The 19,213-nt window shown below is 37.8% G+C and overlaps 1 protein-coding gene across 4 annotated transcripts in view; it reads right to left on the bottom strand.

The window, feature by feature from the left end:
- ULK4 (unc-51 like kinase 4) overlaps positions 1-19,213 on the bottom strand; it is a 583,089-nt gene that overhangs the window by 422,318 nt on the left and 141,558 nt on the right. For all 4 annotated transcript variants that reach the window (XM_045436431.1, XM_045436432.1, XM_045436433.1 and 1 more), the window contains one exon: positions 1,710-1,837. In XM_045436431.1, the coding sequence (XP_045292387.1) occupies positions 1,710-1,837 (128 nt within the window). The remainder of the gene's footprint in view (positions 1-1,709; positions 1,838-19,213) is intronic.

Below are 19,213 nucleotides of genomic sequence, written 5' to 3'. Positions count from 1 at the left end.
ATATCACTGATTCACTTCTCTGCTTCATCCATCCTTGCCACCATGGCATCTCAACAATCCTAAAATTTGTATGGAACCAGAAAAGACCCAAAAGGCCAAAGCAATCCTGAAAAAGAAAACCAAAGCTGGAGGCATCACAATCCCAGACTTCAAGATGTATTACAAAGCTGTAATCAAGACAGTATGGTACTGGCACAGAGACCCACAAACAGATGGCCAACTAATCTTTGACAAAGCAGGAAAGAACATCCAAAGGAATAAAGACAGTCTCTTCAGCAAATGGTGTCGGGAAAACTGGACAGTGACATGCAGAAGAAAACCTAGACCACATCCTTACACCATACACAAAATAAACTCAAAGTAGATCAAAGACCTAAACATAAGACAGGAAGCCATCAAAATCCTAGAGGAGAAAGCAGGCAACAACCTCTTTGACCTTAGCAACTTCTTACTCAACATGTCTCCAGAGGCAAGGGAAACAAGCAAAAATGAACTATCAGGACCTCATCAAGATAAAAAGCTTCTGCACAGCAAAGGAAAAAATCAGCCAAACTAAAAGGCAACCAATGGAATGGGAGAAGATATTTGCAAATGACATCTCAGATAAAGGGCTAGTATCCAAAATCTATAAAGAACTTATCAAACTCAACACCCAAAAAGATTAATCCAGTGAAGAAATGGGCAGAAGACATGAATAGACACTTCTTCAAAGAAGACATCCAGATGGCTAACAGACACATGAAAATATGCTCAACATCCACTCATCATCAGGGAAATACAAAGCAAAACCACAATGAGATACCACCTCATACCAGTCAGAATGGCTAACATTAACAACTCAGGCAACAACAGATGTTGGCAAGGATGCAGAGAAAGGGGAACCCTCTTTTACTGCTGGTGGGAATGAAAACTGGTGCAGCCACCCCAGAAAACAGAATGAAGGTTCCTTAAAAAATTAAAAACAGAACTACCCTATGACCCAGCAATTGCACTAGTAGGTATTTAGCCAAAGGATACAGATGTGCTGTTTCAAAGGGGCACATGACCCCAATGTTTATAACAGCACTATTGACAATTGCCAAAGTATATAAAAAGCCTAAATGTCCACCGACAGATGAATGAATTAAGAAGATATATGTATAAATATACATATACATACACACACACACACACACTCATAACGGAGTATTACTTGGCAATCACTATATATACATATACACCACACACACACATGCACACACACACAAAATGGAATATTACTTGGCAACCAAAAGAATGAAGCCTTGCCATCTGCAACAACATGGATGGAACTAGAGTGTATTCTGCTAAGCGAAATTAGAGAAAGACAAATACCATATGACTTCACTCATATGTGGAATTTAAGATACAAAACAGATGAACAGAAGGGAAGGGGAGCAAAAATAATATAAAAACAGGGAGCGGGACAAAACACAAGAGACTCCTGAATATAGAGAACATACTGAGGGTTACTGGAGGGGTCATGGGTGTGAGGATGGGCTAAAGGGGCAAGCGGCATTAAGGAAGACACTCACTGGGATGAGCACTGGGAATTATGTGTAGAGGATGAATCACTGGATTCTATTCCTGAAATTATTGCACTATGTGCTACCTTGGATATAAATGAAAAAGTAAATAAAAATAAATAAGTAAAACAAGTTCCAAATTGAAACCATCAGAGAAAATCATACCTTGCTTGGCAGCCGAGCAGCAGCATCTCATGGTTATGAATCAAAATATATAAAAGAACGAGGAAGGCTTTTGCTCTAATCGAAGTTGATGGGCTGTCAAGTAAACGGATAACTGTAGAAACAAAGTCCTGTGGAAGATATTAAAATATTTTGTGAGAAAACATGAAATAAATAGAGCAGTCAACTTTCAGGGTCAAGAGTTTACAATAAATAAACAGATGGCAGAAAATAAAATAATTTCAACTATTGTTATTGCATTCTTAATTTGGGCGGGAGTCTAACCAAAATTTTAATATGTATTATCTCATTTAAACCTGGAAAGTAGCCATAACAAGGTGACAGTATTATTCTTAAAGAGAAAAATGAACCTTGAAAAGTTAACCAATTCACAAAGCTGGATTGAAATCAAGGCCAATAGGACAACAAAGCCCATCCATCTCTTTATCAATCAACCGCCCAACAGTAAGGGTGGCAGTAAGTAATGACAACTGGAAGTCACAACTGCATGTACCCATGAACCTCTGCACAAACCTGCATGTACAGAAAGCACATCTCTAGTCTACACACCTGAAGTCCTACAGACGTAAAATACCCAATACAGGACACAAAAGAAAAACCTGTACTCCTATATAACATTCTTTAACAAAAAGCATAATACAACACAGAGGGATAAATACTAACATTAGCATTATTTTCACTTTGTTTCAGGTGCCTAAAGACAGGCAAAAAGGAAATGCAGGCACACACACAGAGTTAATGAATATAAGCAGGCAGGAACACGGAATGATTAGCAAGATGGCCACACAGAGCAAGAGTGAAAGTTCCCAACAGTCCTTAAGACAGGTAAGCACCTAGCAGTAACACCATTATGTCCAAGGTAAATGTAAGCAGCTCTTTTGCTATGCCACTGTCCTTTTACATTGGGTGCTGCATTGCCAAACAAGAAGAATTTACAGCCAGGCATATGCTTTTATTTAAGGATGGAGATATACCTACGTATCTATATCTATGCATGAATCTCACCTAATTCCTGAACCAAATAATCAAGCTAAGTCATCACCTGGGTTAAATAAAACCATAAACACCAAGGAATCTTTGAGTCATCTGTTTCCACCCCCCACACAAACACATAATTCCAAAACCATTCAAAGATCCACTAGTCTTAGACTGCAAAACTGTCCCAATTACAGAAGACTTCAAAGACATGATAACTGACTGCAATTCAAGATCTGGCAATTTTGTTTCACATCAAAGAACACAACTGGGATGATCGTGACATCTGAAAAAGTTATGTAGATGAGTTAATGTTAAATAAATGTTAACTTCTTTTTAAATTCATTGCCTGATTTTAGGGAATATTCAGTAAACTGATTACAAGTAAAGGAGCATCAGGTGTGCAACCTCTTCTCAAACTGGTCACACATGTACTTGCACACACGAGGTAAAAGACAAAAAGAGGAACTATAAAGCAAACATGGTAAAATGCGAACATTTTCCGAATGTGGATGAAGGGTATATTGCAATCCTTTGAACTCCACATCCAAAACTAAGCTCAGAACCTACCCTAAACATGATTCTCCCCCTCTGAGGATCATCAGCTCAAGACCATGCTTAAAAAACCTGAGCATCTTCTTTGACTCCTCATTCCTCCCATGTACAATAGATCCCCTGTTACTATGAGAATGATACCCCCATTGATGTTGCCTTATATTGCAATACACCATATTTTTCGATTACTAGAACATGTTTTATCTCACTTTGCTTTCTTCCATCTATCCTAGAAATCTTAGCCACAGTGATCTTCTCCCACAGCAAATAGGAGTACATTATTCACCTATAAAATATTCTCCATAGTTCCTGCAACTCCTAAGATGAAGCCAAAATTCCTTATCATGGCATACAAGGCTCTTCATGATCTGGTTTTTTATTACCTTCCCCAAATCACTTAATATACCACCATTCCTCTATATAACCCCCAACACTCACCCTAGGGAAATAAACCAAGAAAAGAGTATATTGAACACAAGAAAGAGGCAAAGGGAATCCCCAGATGATTTCCAGGGTGATAGCTATAAATGGGCACAGAGAGCACCCTACCCATATTGGAGTTGGTCAGAAGACTCCAGGAGAGATCTCCTTAAGGAGAAAAAAATGGACAGAATACCCAATGTATGGGAATGCAATCTGAAATTTAAAAGTGATGTAATAACATTCTGCTGAATGTTGAGCTAACCAAAATTAACAGAATGAGTGCATGTATGTGGCAGGCAGGGCTGAATGTCAGACTTGAAAACAAACTCCAAATGAATATAATATTTAAAAAATAACAAAAAAAGGGTGAAAAGATCTAGAAGAGGCTACAGGAGATAAATACATTAGATATGTGTATCTAACTACTTACACACACACACACACACACACACACACACACACACACACACACTTACATACTTATACAAGCATTTATAGACATGAAAAAGGTCCAAACAGTTAATTATACGAGAAAACAAGTACAGACAATATACCTCAGGAATAGAGGCAAAAATCCTCTACAAATATCAACAAGTTGAGTCCAACAATACATCAAAAGTATAAATTAAAAAATCACAGGGGCGCCTGGGTGGCGCAGTCGGTTAAGCATCCGACTTCAGCCAGGTCACGATCTCGCAGTCCGTGAGTTTGAGCCCCGCGTCGGGCTCTGGGCTGATGGCTCAGAGCCTGGAGCCTGTTTCCGATTCTGTGTCTCCCTCTCTCTCTGCCCCTCCCCCGTTCATGCTCTGTCTCTCTCTGTCCCAAAAATAAATAAACGTTGAAAAAAAATTAAAAAAAAAAAATCACAAACAAGTCAAGGTTATCTCAGAAATGCAAGACTGGTTCAATATTTGAAAATCAATCATTGTAATTCATCAGACGAAATAAGAAAAACCACATGATCTTATCAGTGGATGATGAAAAAGCATTTGACAAAATTCAACATGCATTCATGATAAAAACTCACCCAACTAGAACAGAAGGGAACTTCCTCAATCTGTAAAAGGGAATCTAGAGAAAAATTCTAACTAACATCAAAATTAAAGGGGAAACACTTGATGCTTCCCCACCAAGACTGGGAATTAAACAACCATGTGCATTCCCATCACTCAGTGTTTTACTGAAAGTCACTGCCAGTGTGATAAGGAAAGAAAAATAAATGTCATTCACACTGGAATCAAAGAAATATTCTCAGAGGTTGTGATTAGCTATATAGAAAATCCCAAAGAATCTATAAAAAGGCTTCTGCAACTAATAAGTTTAGCAAGATCTGGTGTATTTCTATACACGAATGATGAACAATTAAACAGCAAAATTTTAAAGTATCATTTTTCAATAACTCTAACAATAACAACAAAAAGAAATACAGGTATAAAACTAACAAGAAAGGTAGAGAATTGTTAAACTGCTAACTCTAAAAAATTAAGAAAGAAAAAATGTTAAAGACATAAATAAGAGACATTCCATGTTCATCTATTCAAAAAAAAAAAACCTCCAAGTTAATATGCCAATTTTCCCCCAAAGGGACCCATAGATTTATTGCAATTCTAATCAAAATAATCCCAACAGGATTTTCTGTAGATATAGACAAGCTAATTGTAAAATTTATATGGAAAGGCAAAGGAACTCACAAGCAGAACAATTTGGGGAAAAAAATACATAACCACACAATGACTTTAAGACATTAAAAAAAAAAAAAAAACAACCCTACGGTAATCAAAACAATGTGGTATTGACAAAATGACAGGTTACACAGACCAAAGAAACAAAGTCAATGATCTTAAGACAAAAGTACAATTATTTCGTTTAATTCCCACAATTCCCTAAGGTAAATTTTTACCTTTTATCAGACGAGAAAATGGTTAGAGGTGAAGAACAATGCACAAGGACTGGTTGTTGGACACTTGCAATACTGCCATTCTTTCTCCAAATATTTTCTCAATTGCTAACAAGTAGGAAATCTAATTAACCTGAGTTTCACTGAATTTCATGTTTACTTCCCTATCCAGGGCTTGTTGGGGAAATGTTAACACGCAACAAGAACAAGAGTAGACAATTAATAATCTAAGATAACTAAGCCTTAGCAATACTATTATAATTATACTGAAGCTTATTTACATAGCCTTTGTTTTACATCAAGGTTGAGGCCTTCTGGAGGAAAAACGTGGTTTTAATTAAATATAAAATGGGTAGTTAAACCTCTATATTATATTTAACTGTTTTCTAACCTTAAAGCATTGATTTCTTGAACCTAGAAAAGGAAACTTCCTAAGTAATTGCGTTAGAAACTTCTATAATTAATGTAATCAATCATAACCAAAGAATGTCATAATGTTTTAAAAATTAGAAGCCTTTATCATTGAAAATATTTGTTATTACAGTTTTACACTCTATGGGGTGCCTGGGTGGCTCAGTCAGTTGGGCATCCGACTTCGGCTCAGGTCATGATCTCACGGCCCGTGAATTCGAGCCCCACATCAGACTCTGTGCTGACAGCTTAGAGCCTGGAGCCTGCTTCGGATTCTGGGTCTCACTCTCTCTCTGTCCCTCCCCTGCTCAAGCTCTGTCTCTCTCAAATATAAACATTAATAAGTTTGTTTTTTTTTTTAAATAAGTAAGGCACTTCATACTGGCTTCTGAATTTGCTGTGTCTTGCTTACAACAAAATGAATCAGTCTGAGTTTATCCTGGACGAGTCTCAAAGCAAGAGACTGGACTTTATTATTGGTTTCAGTCCTAATTTTAGAGATCTGGAGATAGAAAAGTTCTTAATCTAGAGACATTTAAAATGACTTTGTGGTTTTCTTCAGAAAGGAAATAGGCTGGCCAACTGTAGGACTATCACAGCACCCTTTAAAAATATCCTATTTTGTACAAAATGTTTACATTCTGTATCTTATCATGTACAAAATAACAGTGCCACTAACATCAATGGAACTTCAATGGAATGAATTACTAAGCCTTGTCAAAATAGGCATTTTCCATCTCCTTTAAAATGTTGCAAATTGTCCAACTGTAACTAAAAGAATGCAGTTTTTTTGCCTTGTGTTACTTTCAGACTCACTACTGTCTAATAAAGCACAAATTTCATGGACTAAAAAAAAAAAAACAAAGGTGAAAAGGGAATTTTGGATAAAGGACAGTCTTTTCAGGGGCACTTGGGTGGCTCAGTTGGTTAAGCCTCTGACTTCAGCTCAGGTCATGATCTCAGTTCGTGCGTTCAAGCCCCACGTCGGGCTCTGAGCTGACAGCTTGGAGACTGGAGCCTGCTTCGGATTCTGTGTCTCCCTCTCTCTCTGCCCCTCCCCCCCCCCCCCCCCGCTCTGTCTCAAAAATAAATATGCATTTTAAAAAATATACTTTTTTAAAAGGACAGTTCTTTCAATAAATAGTACTGGAATAACTGGATAGCTACATGCCAAAAAAAAAAAAAAAAAAAAAAAAAAATACTGCAATCCATTCCGTGCACCATATATACAAAAATGACGATCATACAAAATAAGTCATACGCTGCATAAAAAGTGTAAAACTATAAAATTCTTAAAAGAAAACAAACCAGAAAATCTCCATGACCTTAGGCTAGGAAGAGTTTTCAGATATGACACCAAAAGCACAAACCATAAAAGAACTAACTGATAAACTGAACTTCATGAATATTAAAACCTCTCCTCTGTGGAAGACCCTGTAAGAAAAGACAAGCCAGATACTGGCATAAAATATTTGTAACCAGAATATACGAAGAACTCGCAAAACTCAATATTAAGCAAAAACATTTTTAATGGGCAAAATATTTAAACAGACATTTCACCAAAGAACCTATGCAGATATTCAAATAAATACAAGAGGATGCTTAATGTCCGTTACAATAATGCAAATTAAGATCACAATGAGACACTCGGCAATTATTAGAATGACCAAATGAAAAATGACTAGGTTGTTGGGCAACTAGAATTCTATATACATTGCTGATAGGACTGCAAAATGGTACAGTCACCCTAGAAAATAGCTTGGCACTCGGGGCGCCTGGGTGGCTCAGTCGGTTCAGCGTCCGACTTTGGCTCAGGTCATGATCTCACAGCTCGTGAATTCGAGCCCCGCGTCACGCTCTGTGCTGACAGCTCAGAGCCTGGAGCCTGCTTCAGATTCTGTGTCTCCCTCTCTCTCTGCCCCTGACCCACTCGCATTCTGTCTCTGTCTCTCTCAAAAATAAACAAATATTAAAAAAAAAATTTTTTAATAAAAAAGAAAATAGCTTGGCACTTTGATAAAAAATTGTTAAACGCCCACCTACCATATATAATATAGCATTCCACTTCTAAGTATTACTCTAGTTGAATAAAAATATATGTTCACAGAAAAACCTACACACAAAGTTGACAACAAGAGTTTTCTTAATAGTCAAAAAATGGAAACAAGCCATCTGTCCTTGAATGGGTATGTAGATAAACTGTGGTATATCTAGATAATGGAATATTACGCAGCAATAAAAAAATAAACTACTGATATGCACAACATGGATGAATCTCAACTACATTTAAAAAAACAAGTCTCAAAGATTACATACAGTACAGCTCCATTTACATAACATTTTAGAACAAGTAAACCTCTGGAGCAGAGAAGACATCAGTAATTGCCAGGGATTGGGATGGGAAGTGGTCTTCCTAAAAAGGGAGGAGCAAAGTGTCATCCTTTGGGATGCTGTAATCATTCTGTGTCCTTCTTGTGGTAGTAACGACAGGGTCTAAGCATATGTTAATTCTCACAGAATTGTATTCCAAAAGGTGATTGACACTGTACATAAATGTTAGAAGTGATAAAAGTGATATATATAACACAGAGAGAATATAATACAGATGTAGATACCTCTTGATATACACACACACACACACACACACACACATACATACACTAGGCAAACTCAACAAGAATACAAAGCAGGAATTGTGTTTGTGTACCTAATATACAAAGAGTTACATAATGATTCTTCCTCCTATACAAGGCAGAATTTAGGCCAAAAAGAAGTAAACAAGACAAGGAATACCTTTAATGCTAAAGGCCACCATTCAAAACAAACACTTAACAGTAATGAATACAGCAATGAATGCTATGCCTTAAATAAATAGCACTGGGGCACCTGGGTGGCTCAGTCAGTTAAGCGTCCAACTTGGGCTCAGGTCATGGTCTCAAGGTTGGTGGGATCTAGCCCTGTGTCGGGCTCTGTGTTGACAGCTTGGGAGCCTGGAGCCTTTTTTTGGATATTTTCTCTCTCTCTCTCTCTCTCTCTCTCTCTCTCTGCCCTTGCCCTGTTCACACTCTCAAAAAAATAAAGATTAAAAAAAAATAGCATAGCAACCACTTCTATACAGTGGAAACTATAGAAGATGTAAGGAGCAACAGACTATCACACCACTCTCAGTCCAAGACTGTCAAGAGAACAAAAATAAGTAAGGATATAAAAGACTAAATAACATAAACAACAAATCAGATGTTATGGGTATATATCAAACTTTATACTTAGATAACAGAAAATGTACCTTTTCTTTTTTTTTTTAATTTTTTTTTTTAATGTTTATTTTTGACAGAGAGAGACAGAGCATGAATGGGGGAGGGGCAGAGAGAGAGGGAGACACAGAATCGGAAGCAGGCTCCAGGCTCTGAGCCATCAGCCCAGAGCCTGACGCGGGGCTCGAACTCACGGACCGTGAGATCGTGACCTGAGCTGAAGTCGGACACTCAACCGACTGAGCCACCCAGGCGCCCCGAAAAATGTACCTTTTCTTAAACACACACAAAATGTTCCTTTAAAATGACCATATAAAAGGTCACAAAGAAAACCTTAATATAACCCATAAAATTAAAAAAAATTTTTTTAGATTTCACCCATCTCCCCACTCACCTCCTCTCGGGCAACCACCCATTTGTTCTCTGCATTTAAAACTATCTTTTGTTTCAGGGCGCCTGGGTGGCTCAATGGGTTAAGTATTCAACTCTTCATTTTGGCTCAGGTCATGATCTCACAGTTCGTGAGTTCAAGCCCCACATCAGGCTCCGGTCTAACAGTGTGCAGCCTGCTTGGGATTCTTTCTCCCCTTCTCTCTCTCTGCCCCTCCCCCACTCACTGTCTCTCTTAAAATGAATAATCTTTTGTCTCTTGTTTCACTTGTTTTCTTAAATTCCACGTGAGTGAAATCATATGGTATTTGTCTTTCTCTGACTTATTTCACTTAGCATTATACCTGCTAAAGCCCATCCATGTTGCTGCAAATGGCAAGATCTCATTCCTTTTAATGGCTAAGCAATCCTTGTGTGTGTGTGTGTGTGTGTGTGTGTGTGAGAGAGAGAGAGAGAGAGAGAGAGAGAGAGAGAGAGATCTTTATCCATTCATCTATCAATGGATGTTTGGGTTGCTTCCATATCTCGACTATAGTAAATAATGTTGCAATAAACAAAGATGCATTATCCTTTTGAATTATTCATATTCTTTGGGTAAATACCCAATTTTGAAATTGCTACATCATATGGTCGTTCTATTTTTCAATTTTTTTGAGGAACCTCTAAAATGGTTTCCACAGTGGCTGCTCCAATTTTCATTCCCACCAACAGTGCATGAGGATTCCTTTTTTTTTTTTTGTTTTTCACATCCCCACCTCTTGTCTTTTTTATTCTAGTCATTGTGACAGGTGTGAGATATTTCACTGTGGTTTTCACTTCCATTTCCCTGATGTTGAGTGATGTTGCGCCATCATATCATGGGTCAGTTAGCCATCTGTAGGTCTTCTCTGGAAAAGTGTCTTCTTAGGTCCTCTGTCCATTTTTTCATTTGGGTTATTTGGGGGTTTTCTGGTGTTGAGTTGTAGAAATTCTTTATATATTTTAGCTTTTAAGCCCTTATTGAATAGGTCATTTGCAAATATCTTCTCTCATTCAGTAGGCTGCCTTTTTGTTTTGTTGATGGTGTGCTTTGCTGTGCAAAAGTTTTTGATTTTGGTGTAGTCCCAATAATTTATTTTGATTTTGTTTCCCTTGCCTGAGGAGACATATATAAAACAATGTTTCTAGGGCCAACATCATAGAAATTACTGTCTATGTTTCCTTCTAGGAATTTTATGGTTTCAGGTCTCCCAGTTAGGTCCTTAATCCATTTTGAGTTTATTTTCATGTATGGTGTAAGGAAGTGGTCCAGATTAAACTTTTAAAATGGGGGTGGGGGGGGTGGAGGGTGTGCCTGGGTGGCTCAGTCAGTTAAGCATTCAACTCTTCTGATTTCGGCTCAGGTCATGATCTATGGCTCACAGGTTTGAGCCCTGCATCAGGCTCTGCACCGACAGTGTGGAGGCTGGTTGGGATTCTCTTTCTGCCCTTCCCCTACTCTCTTTCAAAAAATAATAAAAAAATAAATAAATAATAAAAAGTGATCCAGTTTCCCAGCACTATTTGTTGAAGAGACTGTCTTTTCCCCATTGTATATTTTTTGCATCCTTTGCAGTAGATTAATTGACCATAAAAGCACAAGTTTATTTCTGGGCTCTTCATTCTGTTCCATTGATCTGTGTGTCTATTTTCGTGCCAGTACCATACTGTTTTGATTACTACAGCTTGATAGTATATTTTGAAGTCTGGGATTGTGATACCTCCAGCTTTGTTCTTTTTCAAGATTGCTTTAGGCTTTTGGGGTCTTCTGTGGTTCTATATGAATTTTAGGATTGTTTGTTCTAGTTCTGTGAAAAATGTTGGTATTTTGATACATATTGCATTAAATCTGTAGACTGCTTTGGGTAGCATGGACATTTTAACCATATTAATTCTTCTAATTCATGAGCATGAAATGTCTTTCCATTTCTTTGTGTTTTACGGTTTAGAGTATAAGTCCTTAGTTTATTGCTAGGTATTTTAATTTTGGTGCACCTGAAAATGGAATTTTCTTAATTTCTCTTTCTGGACTATGGACTATGTATTGATTTTTGTATCCAATGACCTTTCTGAATTAATTTATCAGTTCCAGGAGTTTTTCAGTGGAGTCTTTAGGGTTTTCTATATATAGTATCATGTCACTGCAAATAGTGAAAGTTTTATTTCTTCCTTACTAATTTGGATGTCTTTTCTTTTACTTATCTGATTGCTGCGGCTAGGATTTCCAATTCTATGTTAAATAAAAGTAGAGAGAGGAACGGCCTCTTGTTCTTAATCTTAGCGGAAAAGCTCTCACCTCTTCACCATGGAGTATGATGCTAGAAATGGGTTTTTTATATATGGCCTTTATTATGTTAAGCTATGTTCCCTCTAAACCTACTTTGTTGAGGATTTTTAATCATGAATGAATATTGTACTTTGTCTAATGTTTTTTCTGCATCTACTGAGATGATCATATGGTTTTATCCTTTCTCTTTGCTGATGTGATGTATCGTGTTGATTTGTGAATAATAAACCACCCTTGCGTCCCTGGAGTAAATCCCACTTGGTCGTGGTGAATAATTTTTTTAGTGTATTGTTGGATTCAGTTTGCTAACATTTTGTTGAGGATTTTTACATCTATGTTCGTCAGATACATTGGTCTGCAGTTCTTTTTGTAATGTCTTTATCTGGTTTGGGTATCAGGGTAATGTTGAAACTCACAGAATGAATTTGGCAGCCTTCCTTTCTCTTCTATTTTTGGGAAGAGTTTGAGAAGTGAAATATTTATTAGCACAATGAAATAAAACTAAAAATTAATAAAACACCAATCCCAAAGATCCTTGTACCTGGAAATTTTTAAACCACTATTTTAAAAAGCCCTGAAGGAAACAGAAAAATACAAGCCAAAATTGAAAAACTTAAAAATACAGTAAGACCTTGGTTTGCCAGCATAATTCATTCTGGAAACATGCTTGTAATCCAAAGCAGTCGTATATCAAAGTGAATTTCAAGAACGATTGGCTCAGTTATGATCACGCGTCACTCAGCATCACGTACTACTTGTACATCACTCGTTTGTCAAGCTACAATTTGTTAGAAACATTTAGTCATGTTGTGGAACACTCACAGAACAAATTACTCACAATCCAAGGCTTTCATGTATAGTAAAAGCACTATTTATCAGAATCTATAGGATGCATTTAGAACAGAAAATACAACCTGTAAAAAACACTGTAAATGAAAGTAAAAGAAGAAAAAATATATGAACTAAATTCCCAACACAAAAAGCCAAAAGTTAAAAATGAGACAAATCAAAGAAAATAAATATGTAAGCAGAAGGTAATGAAATAGAAAATACAAAAAATGGGTAAAGGATAAATAGGTCAAAATGCAGGCTTTTTGAAAAATATCAACAAAATAGATAAAGCACTAAATCAATCAAGAGAAAGGGAGGGGCGCCTGGGTGGCTCAGTTGGCTGAGCGTCCGACTTCAGCTCAGGTCATGATCTCACAGTTTGTGGGTTTGAGCCCCACATCAGGCTCTGTGCTGACAGCTCGGAGCCTGGAGCCTGCTTCAGATTCTGTGTCTCCCTCGCTCTCTACCCCTCCCCCACTCATGCTCTGTCTCTGTCTCTAAAAAACGAATAAACTTTTAAAAAAAATTTTTTATAAAGGGGGAGACAGCAAAGATATACAAAACAACAACAAAAAAAAAAGGAAGTCAAAAAAATTCCCCTTGCCTGGCTTCAATATAAGGGCCTGAAAGTCAGCTGTGTTATGCGTAGAAGCCGTGCATATTTCACTGTTGTAAAATGTTCTAGGTGAAAACAGAAAACTCTATGAGTCCACTCGAACATTTGGGTCGCTTGGAGTTTGGGACTGTTATTAGGAAAGTTGCTATGGACATTCTCGCACATGTCTTCTTGTGAACAAATAACATATGTATCCACTTCTTTTGAGTATGTACCTGAGAGCAGAATTGCTAGGTCAAGGAGTAGTCCTCTCTTTGGCTTCAACAGAGCTTGTCAAAGGATTTTCCAAAGTGGTTGTACCAATTTATTCTCTACTAATCTATGAGAGTTGCATTGGCTCCACATTCTTGCCAACACTTGTTGTTATTCATTTTTTCATTTTATTTAAATTTCTAACTATGAGTTTCGAGCAAATAAAATGAACACAAACGACAGTCACTTCAGAAGGAGAACCTTTGTAACAAGTCTAGTATTACTTTAAAGCTATCCAAAGTTTTATAAACAAGGTAACGCATTTCTTATTCTTTTTTTTTTTTTCTGAGAGAGAGAGAGAGAGAGAGAGAGTGTGCTAGTGGGGCAGAGGGAGAGTTGGGGGGGAGAGAGGGGGAGAGAGAGAGAGAGACAGAGAGAGAGAGAATATCTTTAGCAGGCTCCACACTCAGCATGGAGCCCAATGCAGGGTTCACTCCCATGACCCTGGGATCATAATCTGAGCTGAAATCAACAGCCAGATGCTCAACCTACTTAGCCACCCAGGCACCCCAACACACCCCTTATTCTAACTTACAAAGAACATAATTCATGGCAATTAACAAAGTAAATCTATATTTAAACAGATTTAACTCCCTGACAAAGAATACAACATAAGACTTTAGCATAAGAAATCAAGAAAATGAAAATGTGTATTAACCCCAAGAAAACAATCTTACAAGTGATGAATACTCTTCATAAGGGTTTATGTACATTAAAATGCATTTTATTAAATTTTAAGCATTTAAATTTCTCAAATATTCACAGAGGTAGCATTTATGAACTCAACTCCAAAAGCATTATGCCAAAAACAGAATTGGTGCTCTTTCTTTTCCAAGTGCCTAGTAAAGTGGCTAGGTAAAACTAAAAACTCCACAGTTTTCACTATACAAGGTCAGGAAAAAATCAACCCCTGTAATCAAGAACAAAAACACAAACCAGTTAAGAAAAAACTTGAGAGAGGTGTAGGACTTAAAAGCACAGCTCTTGGCTGAGTGATAAGACAACCCCTGAAAACCGGAATAGCAGCTTCAAGTGCTAGGAAAGCACCTGGGATCTGAAGCCAAGCAAACCTGACTACAAATGCCACATTCCTTGCCAAAATATCCTCACCAGGATTCCGTTTCCTCAACTTTAAAATGAAACAGAGACGATTATGCTCACCACCTTTTAATAAGCTTGATATGGTGACTGAAGGCTAAAAGATACTACAATAACTAAAAATACTAAACACCGTATTTTACATACAATTATTAAAACATCATAAAAGTTCTGCAAGAACTAAATTTTTGACATTTGTATGAGAAACAAACAATAGAAAGAGGAAAACAATCAGAAGCATATTTAAGACTTCAGCAAATAAAGAACAGAGTGTTCATTTACTGGGATCCTTACTTTTCTACTTACGCCAGAAAGACTACAAATATGCCATTAAGAATTTAAATTTAAATAAGGGGGAAACAGCCGTATGATACTATACATCTGCCAACATAAGTACATAATCTTGGAAAAAGTATTTGAAATGTGTATAAATCACTTTTACCAATAGGAAATTTAGGAACACTCCAGTTAAAAAAACACATGACCTAGCAAACAACAGATGAAAGAATTTTAAACTGCCTAACAAGCAAATAAATCCTCTGCCCTCACTAGTAGGCAAAGAAATGCAAATTTCAGGATAAGATTTCATTTCATTGCAAAGCAGACCAGCAAAGATGAAAAGGGATGACAGCCAATGTTGGCACGGTCATGGGTAAATGGATAAATCTTAAATACAGCTCATATGAAAATAAGTGTTCAACCTTTCCTCCAACTGGGAGGAAAGTGACTTATTTCTTAAAGGCCTTAAAAATGTTATTTTCTCCTGACTCAGCTGTTACAGCTCAAGGAATGTATCCTAACAAAGTGATGAACCAAAGGGACTTGAAGTACAAGAATCCTCATGGTGGTACCGTTCACGTACCAGAAACAACAACAGGCAGCCAGCCATCTTAACATCCCCAAAGAGGGGATCTGTGAAGTAAATCATAACCGTAGCACAAACTGCGTCTACCCCACATCCAGTTTCGACGTGTTCTTCCGTGGCAAACTCTGGGACGATGCACTCGGGGGGTGGAGGTGGTAGACGTGAACTACAGGACCTGAGGAGTCAGGTCAGGAAAGGCCACGTAGTCTCTGCCCAGTTCTCTGAGGGCACTCTTGGAACCTGACCACCCTGCCGTGAGAAAGCCCAAGTAACCTTCAGAGGCCCACGTGCAAAGCAAACGAGGCTCCCAGCCCACACTCCCAGTTGGGTGCCCGCCAAAGGGCAAGTCCTATGAGTGAACCATGGAGAAAATTTATGCCCCATCCCACCCCATCTTCCCAGCGAACACGGCCTTGCCCCAGTTACAGCTTGGTGAGCGAAATAAAACACTGCTCTTAAGCAAGCCACTATGTTTTGAAGGGGTCTGCTACATAGGAAAGATGAATGAAATACACAGCTTAAGTATATAATGAAAGACGAAAACTTTCCAGGCATTAAAAAAAAAAATTTCATACAGCAATACACGTAATTTTAAAACATAGAAATGCCCACAAATAAGTGATGAGGTCTACTGTATTTCTCCCTGATGGAGTGGATGCAGCCATTACTAACAATCTGGCAAAACTAAAATAATTTATGATTTTGATTGGGGGAAAAAAACCTAGACAAACTATAACACACACCAAAAATAAATTATATACTAGATTTGTAACGCCGGAACCCTGAGTCCCTTGAAAAGATGGAGTATATTACAGATTACAGTCTTGATGTAGGCTTAAATGTATCTTGTGCCCTAAATAATTTCTCATGACTAAATGAGAAGAAATGGTCTCATGACTAAATGGTCACCTCTGAAGAAATGACCAGTCTGACTGACTGACTCCCGACAACTAACTGCCCAGGACTCCATAATTAATTGTAAGCAACATGCACCACATGTCTAGAACAGTAGTAGTCTCACAACACTTAGAGAGTGAAGGCTACAGGTGCAGGCCAAGACTCAGTGTCAAGGATGAATAATCAAAACTACCTTTAGAGAACCAAAACTGACCTCAGGTCCCTTCAGTTTGCAGCCCACTATGTATTCAGCTTTGAAGGAAATTCATCTTGCCATTCAGCTCAACATACCAAAATGTTACATGTGGAGGGGGGGAAAAAAAAACAGACGCCATGTAGGTCTATAACCAAACCACAGCATGATCAGTTTACATCCAACAATCCAACGGTACTCAGCAGTGATTTCAGAGAGCACAGATCTACCTAACAAAGATGGCAGGAGGAAATATTCAGGATGCTAGGAATTGGTATATGATGCATCCATAACAAACAAAATAATACCTTCATCAAAATTAAGCAGAAGGATAAAATATCCCTCTAACACATGTCACAAAGACAAAACTATGAGATGAATAAAAATAATGATGAGGCCGAGAACTTCAACATTATCTTCTGCAAATCTCAAGAGGGAAAACTGACCTGCTTCCATCACCTGTCACAGATAAAAATCGAAGAGGACAGCCCAGCCGTCAACTGATAATAGCCTCAAGGGAAAAAATGTGGATAACTACATGGACATAATTTTTTCCTGCTTAATACTGATGGAAATAAAACAGGTACTGATTAAATCTACAATTGTTTTTGGGTTACACTTTCCTTAAAGAAGTTTAGCCAAGTATCTGACTAAAATATCTCGAAGAATACATTTATTAATGGAGATGGACTAAAAATATCACAATAGCAACTCAAGGTCTGATGAATATGCATAAATTACCACATTTTAAATGTTTAATTAGCGACCATTGAGTCAGTATGCCTAGTGACTCTGAGAAGAAAAAGAAAACCTGAGTAAACTTGGCATTCAAATGTTTCTGAATTTTACATGCACAAAATTTCTCAGGGCTCTTTCTCGGTACTTCCAAATAACAGAGGTCTACGGCTTCTGGTTCATTATTAATCGCTACTGTGCTACTTGGTCAAAACTCAAAACCTGAAGCAGCAACTTCAGTCAAACTAGACTGCTAAATAAAAATGGACAGCAGCTATTGTCAAAATTAATCAGCAAGGCCAAAAATGTCAGAAGGCAGTATTTCTAGCCAAGAACACTCGGAAGGAAGCCGTTCTTACCAGGGAGCATGAACAAACTCACCTGTGAAATATGATATGCCTTTAAAAATTCATGTTTAAATCTTTAAGCCCCACAGCATATAAAGTCCAAAGGATGCCTTACTGATTACCCAGCTACCAAGTACGTTCGAGGTCACTTATCTTAGGAAAAACATAACCGAGGCAGATGTTGGAATCTATGTAACTTAAACAAGTTGATGTGAGTTTTCGAAGCTCAGTTAACTGAAATACAGCAGAGTGGAGTTTCAGGAGTTTTATACGCTTTCAATCTGGTAACATCAACAATCAGGCACTGAGTTTTTACGGTAAGCCCTTTGCTAAAGTCGCTCCAGTGATTAACTCACAAAGCAGTTGACGAGTGTAGCGTAACTTCCATATCCTTACCCCTTTGCCCTGTACGCATCGATATACACAAGTGTGTGTGTATACATACATGTGTGCTCTTGGATGGATGGAGACAGTCACTGCGGGTTTAGAATGACGCACTATTCTGTCGCCCTGAACATCGTTACTTGGCCTCAGCTTCTTCAAACGCTGTTTGGGGGTCTGTGGTTCATTCTCTGATGGAGGCCTCGGGAAGAGCTCCTGTTCACACATCTACCTGTGGTGTTTACAACAAAGACTCAATGTGACTGAATGTAATACACTTGGCGAACATCTTCTTTTCTTCAAAAATTTAAACACCTTACTCCATTGAGTTCTGACATCAAGGATCACTGCGGCAAAATGTCCGATGCCAGCGTAACTGCTGTTCCCTCTAAGTGACTTGCTAAGATGTAAGGTCCTTTTGCTTTGATGCTCAAAGGACTTTTCTTTACAATGTCATAGTACTGCTATTGTAGAATGGTTCTCCTAGATACGCCGTGTGTCCTTTTGATTTGTGCATTCAAATACTCATTTTATTCAGGAAAATATTGGATTGTAGTTTCTAGTATCTGTTCTGTTTCAATAACTTTGTTTTCTTCGTCTTCCGTAGCTAAGACTTTCACTGGGATGCTTTTCGCCTTTTCCTTAATTTCTTTTTTCATTTTTCTCCTTTCCATTATTATCCTTACAAGACGAAAGTGTCAGTGCCCACTGCCTTTTGTGTGCCTTTATGAAACTGTCTTCGTTTCTGTTTTTCCTCTTATTTTGGAATCTTTCCTGAAATAAGTTCTTGTACTTTCCTGCAGCCCGCTTCTATCTGATCCACCCTTCCATTTCCGATTTGAACAGCTCTTCCCACAGCTTCCACTCCAAATTTCCTAATTCATCTTAGTTTTTTTAAATATTACGTTTTCATGTGCTTTGGGGCCCTGTGTTTTCTTTCAACAATCCTTCACTGTCCAGTGGAATGTTATTCAGAACCACTTATTCTTACACTCTTTTATACCATCCTTTCATGGATTTTTGACCACACCCTTTTGCTTTGCTGGTGTCTGAATGAAATG

This window comes from Leopardus geoffroyi, chromosome C2 (assembly GCF_018350155.1).
Source record: "Leopardus geoffroyi isolate Oge1 chromosome C2, O.geoffroyi_Oge1_pat1.0, whole genome shotgun sequence".
Lineage (NCBI taxonomy): Eukaryota > Metazoa > Chordata > Mammalia > Carnivora > Felidae > Leopardus > Leopardus geoffroyi.
This window is presented reverse-complemented; position numbering and strand designations above follow the sequence as displayed.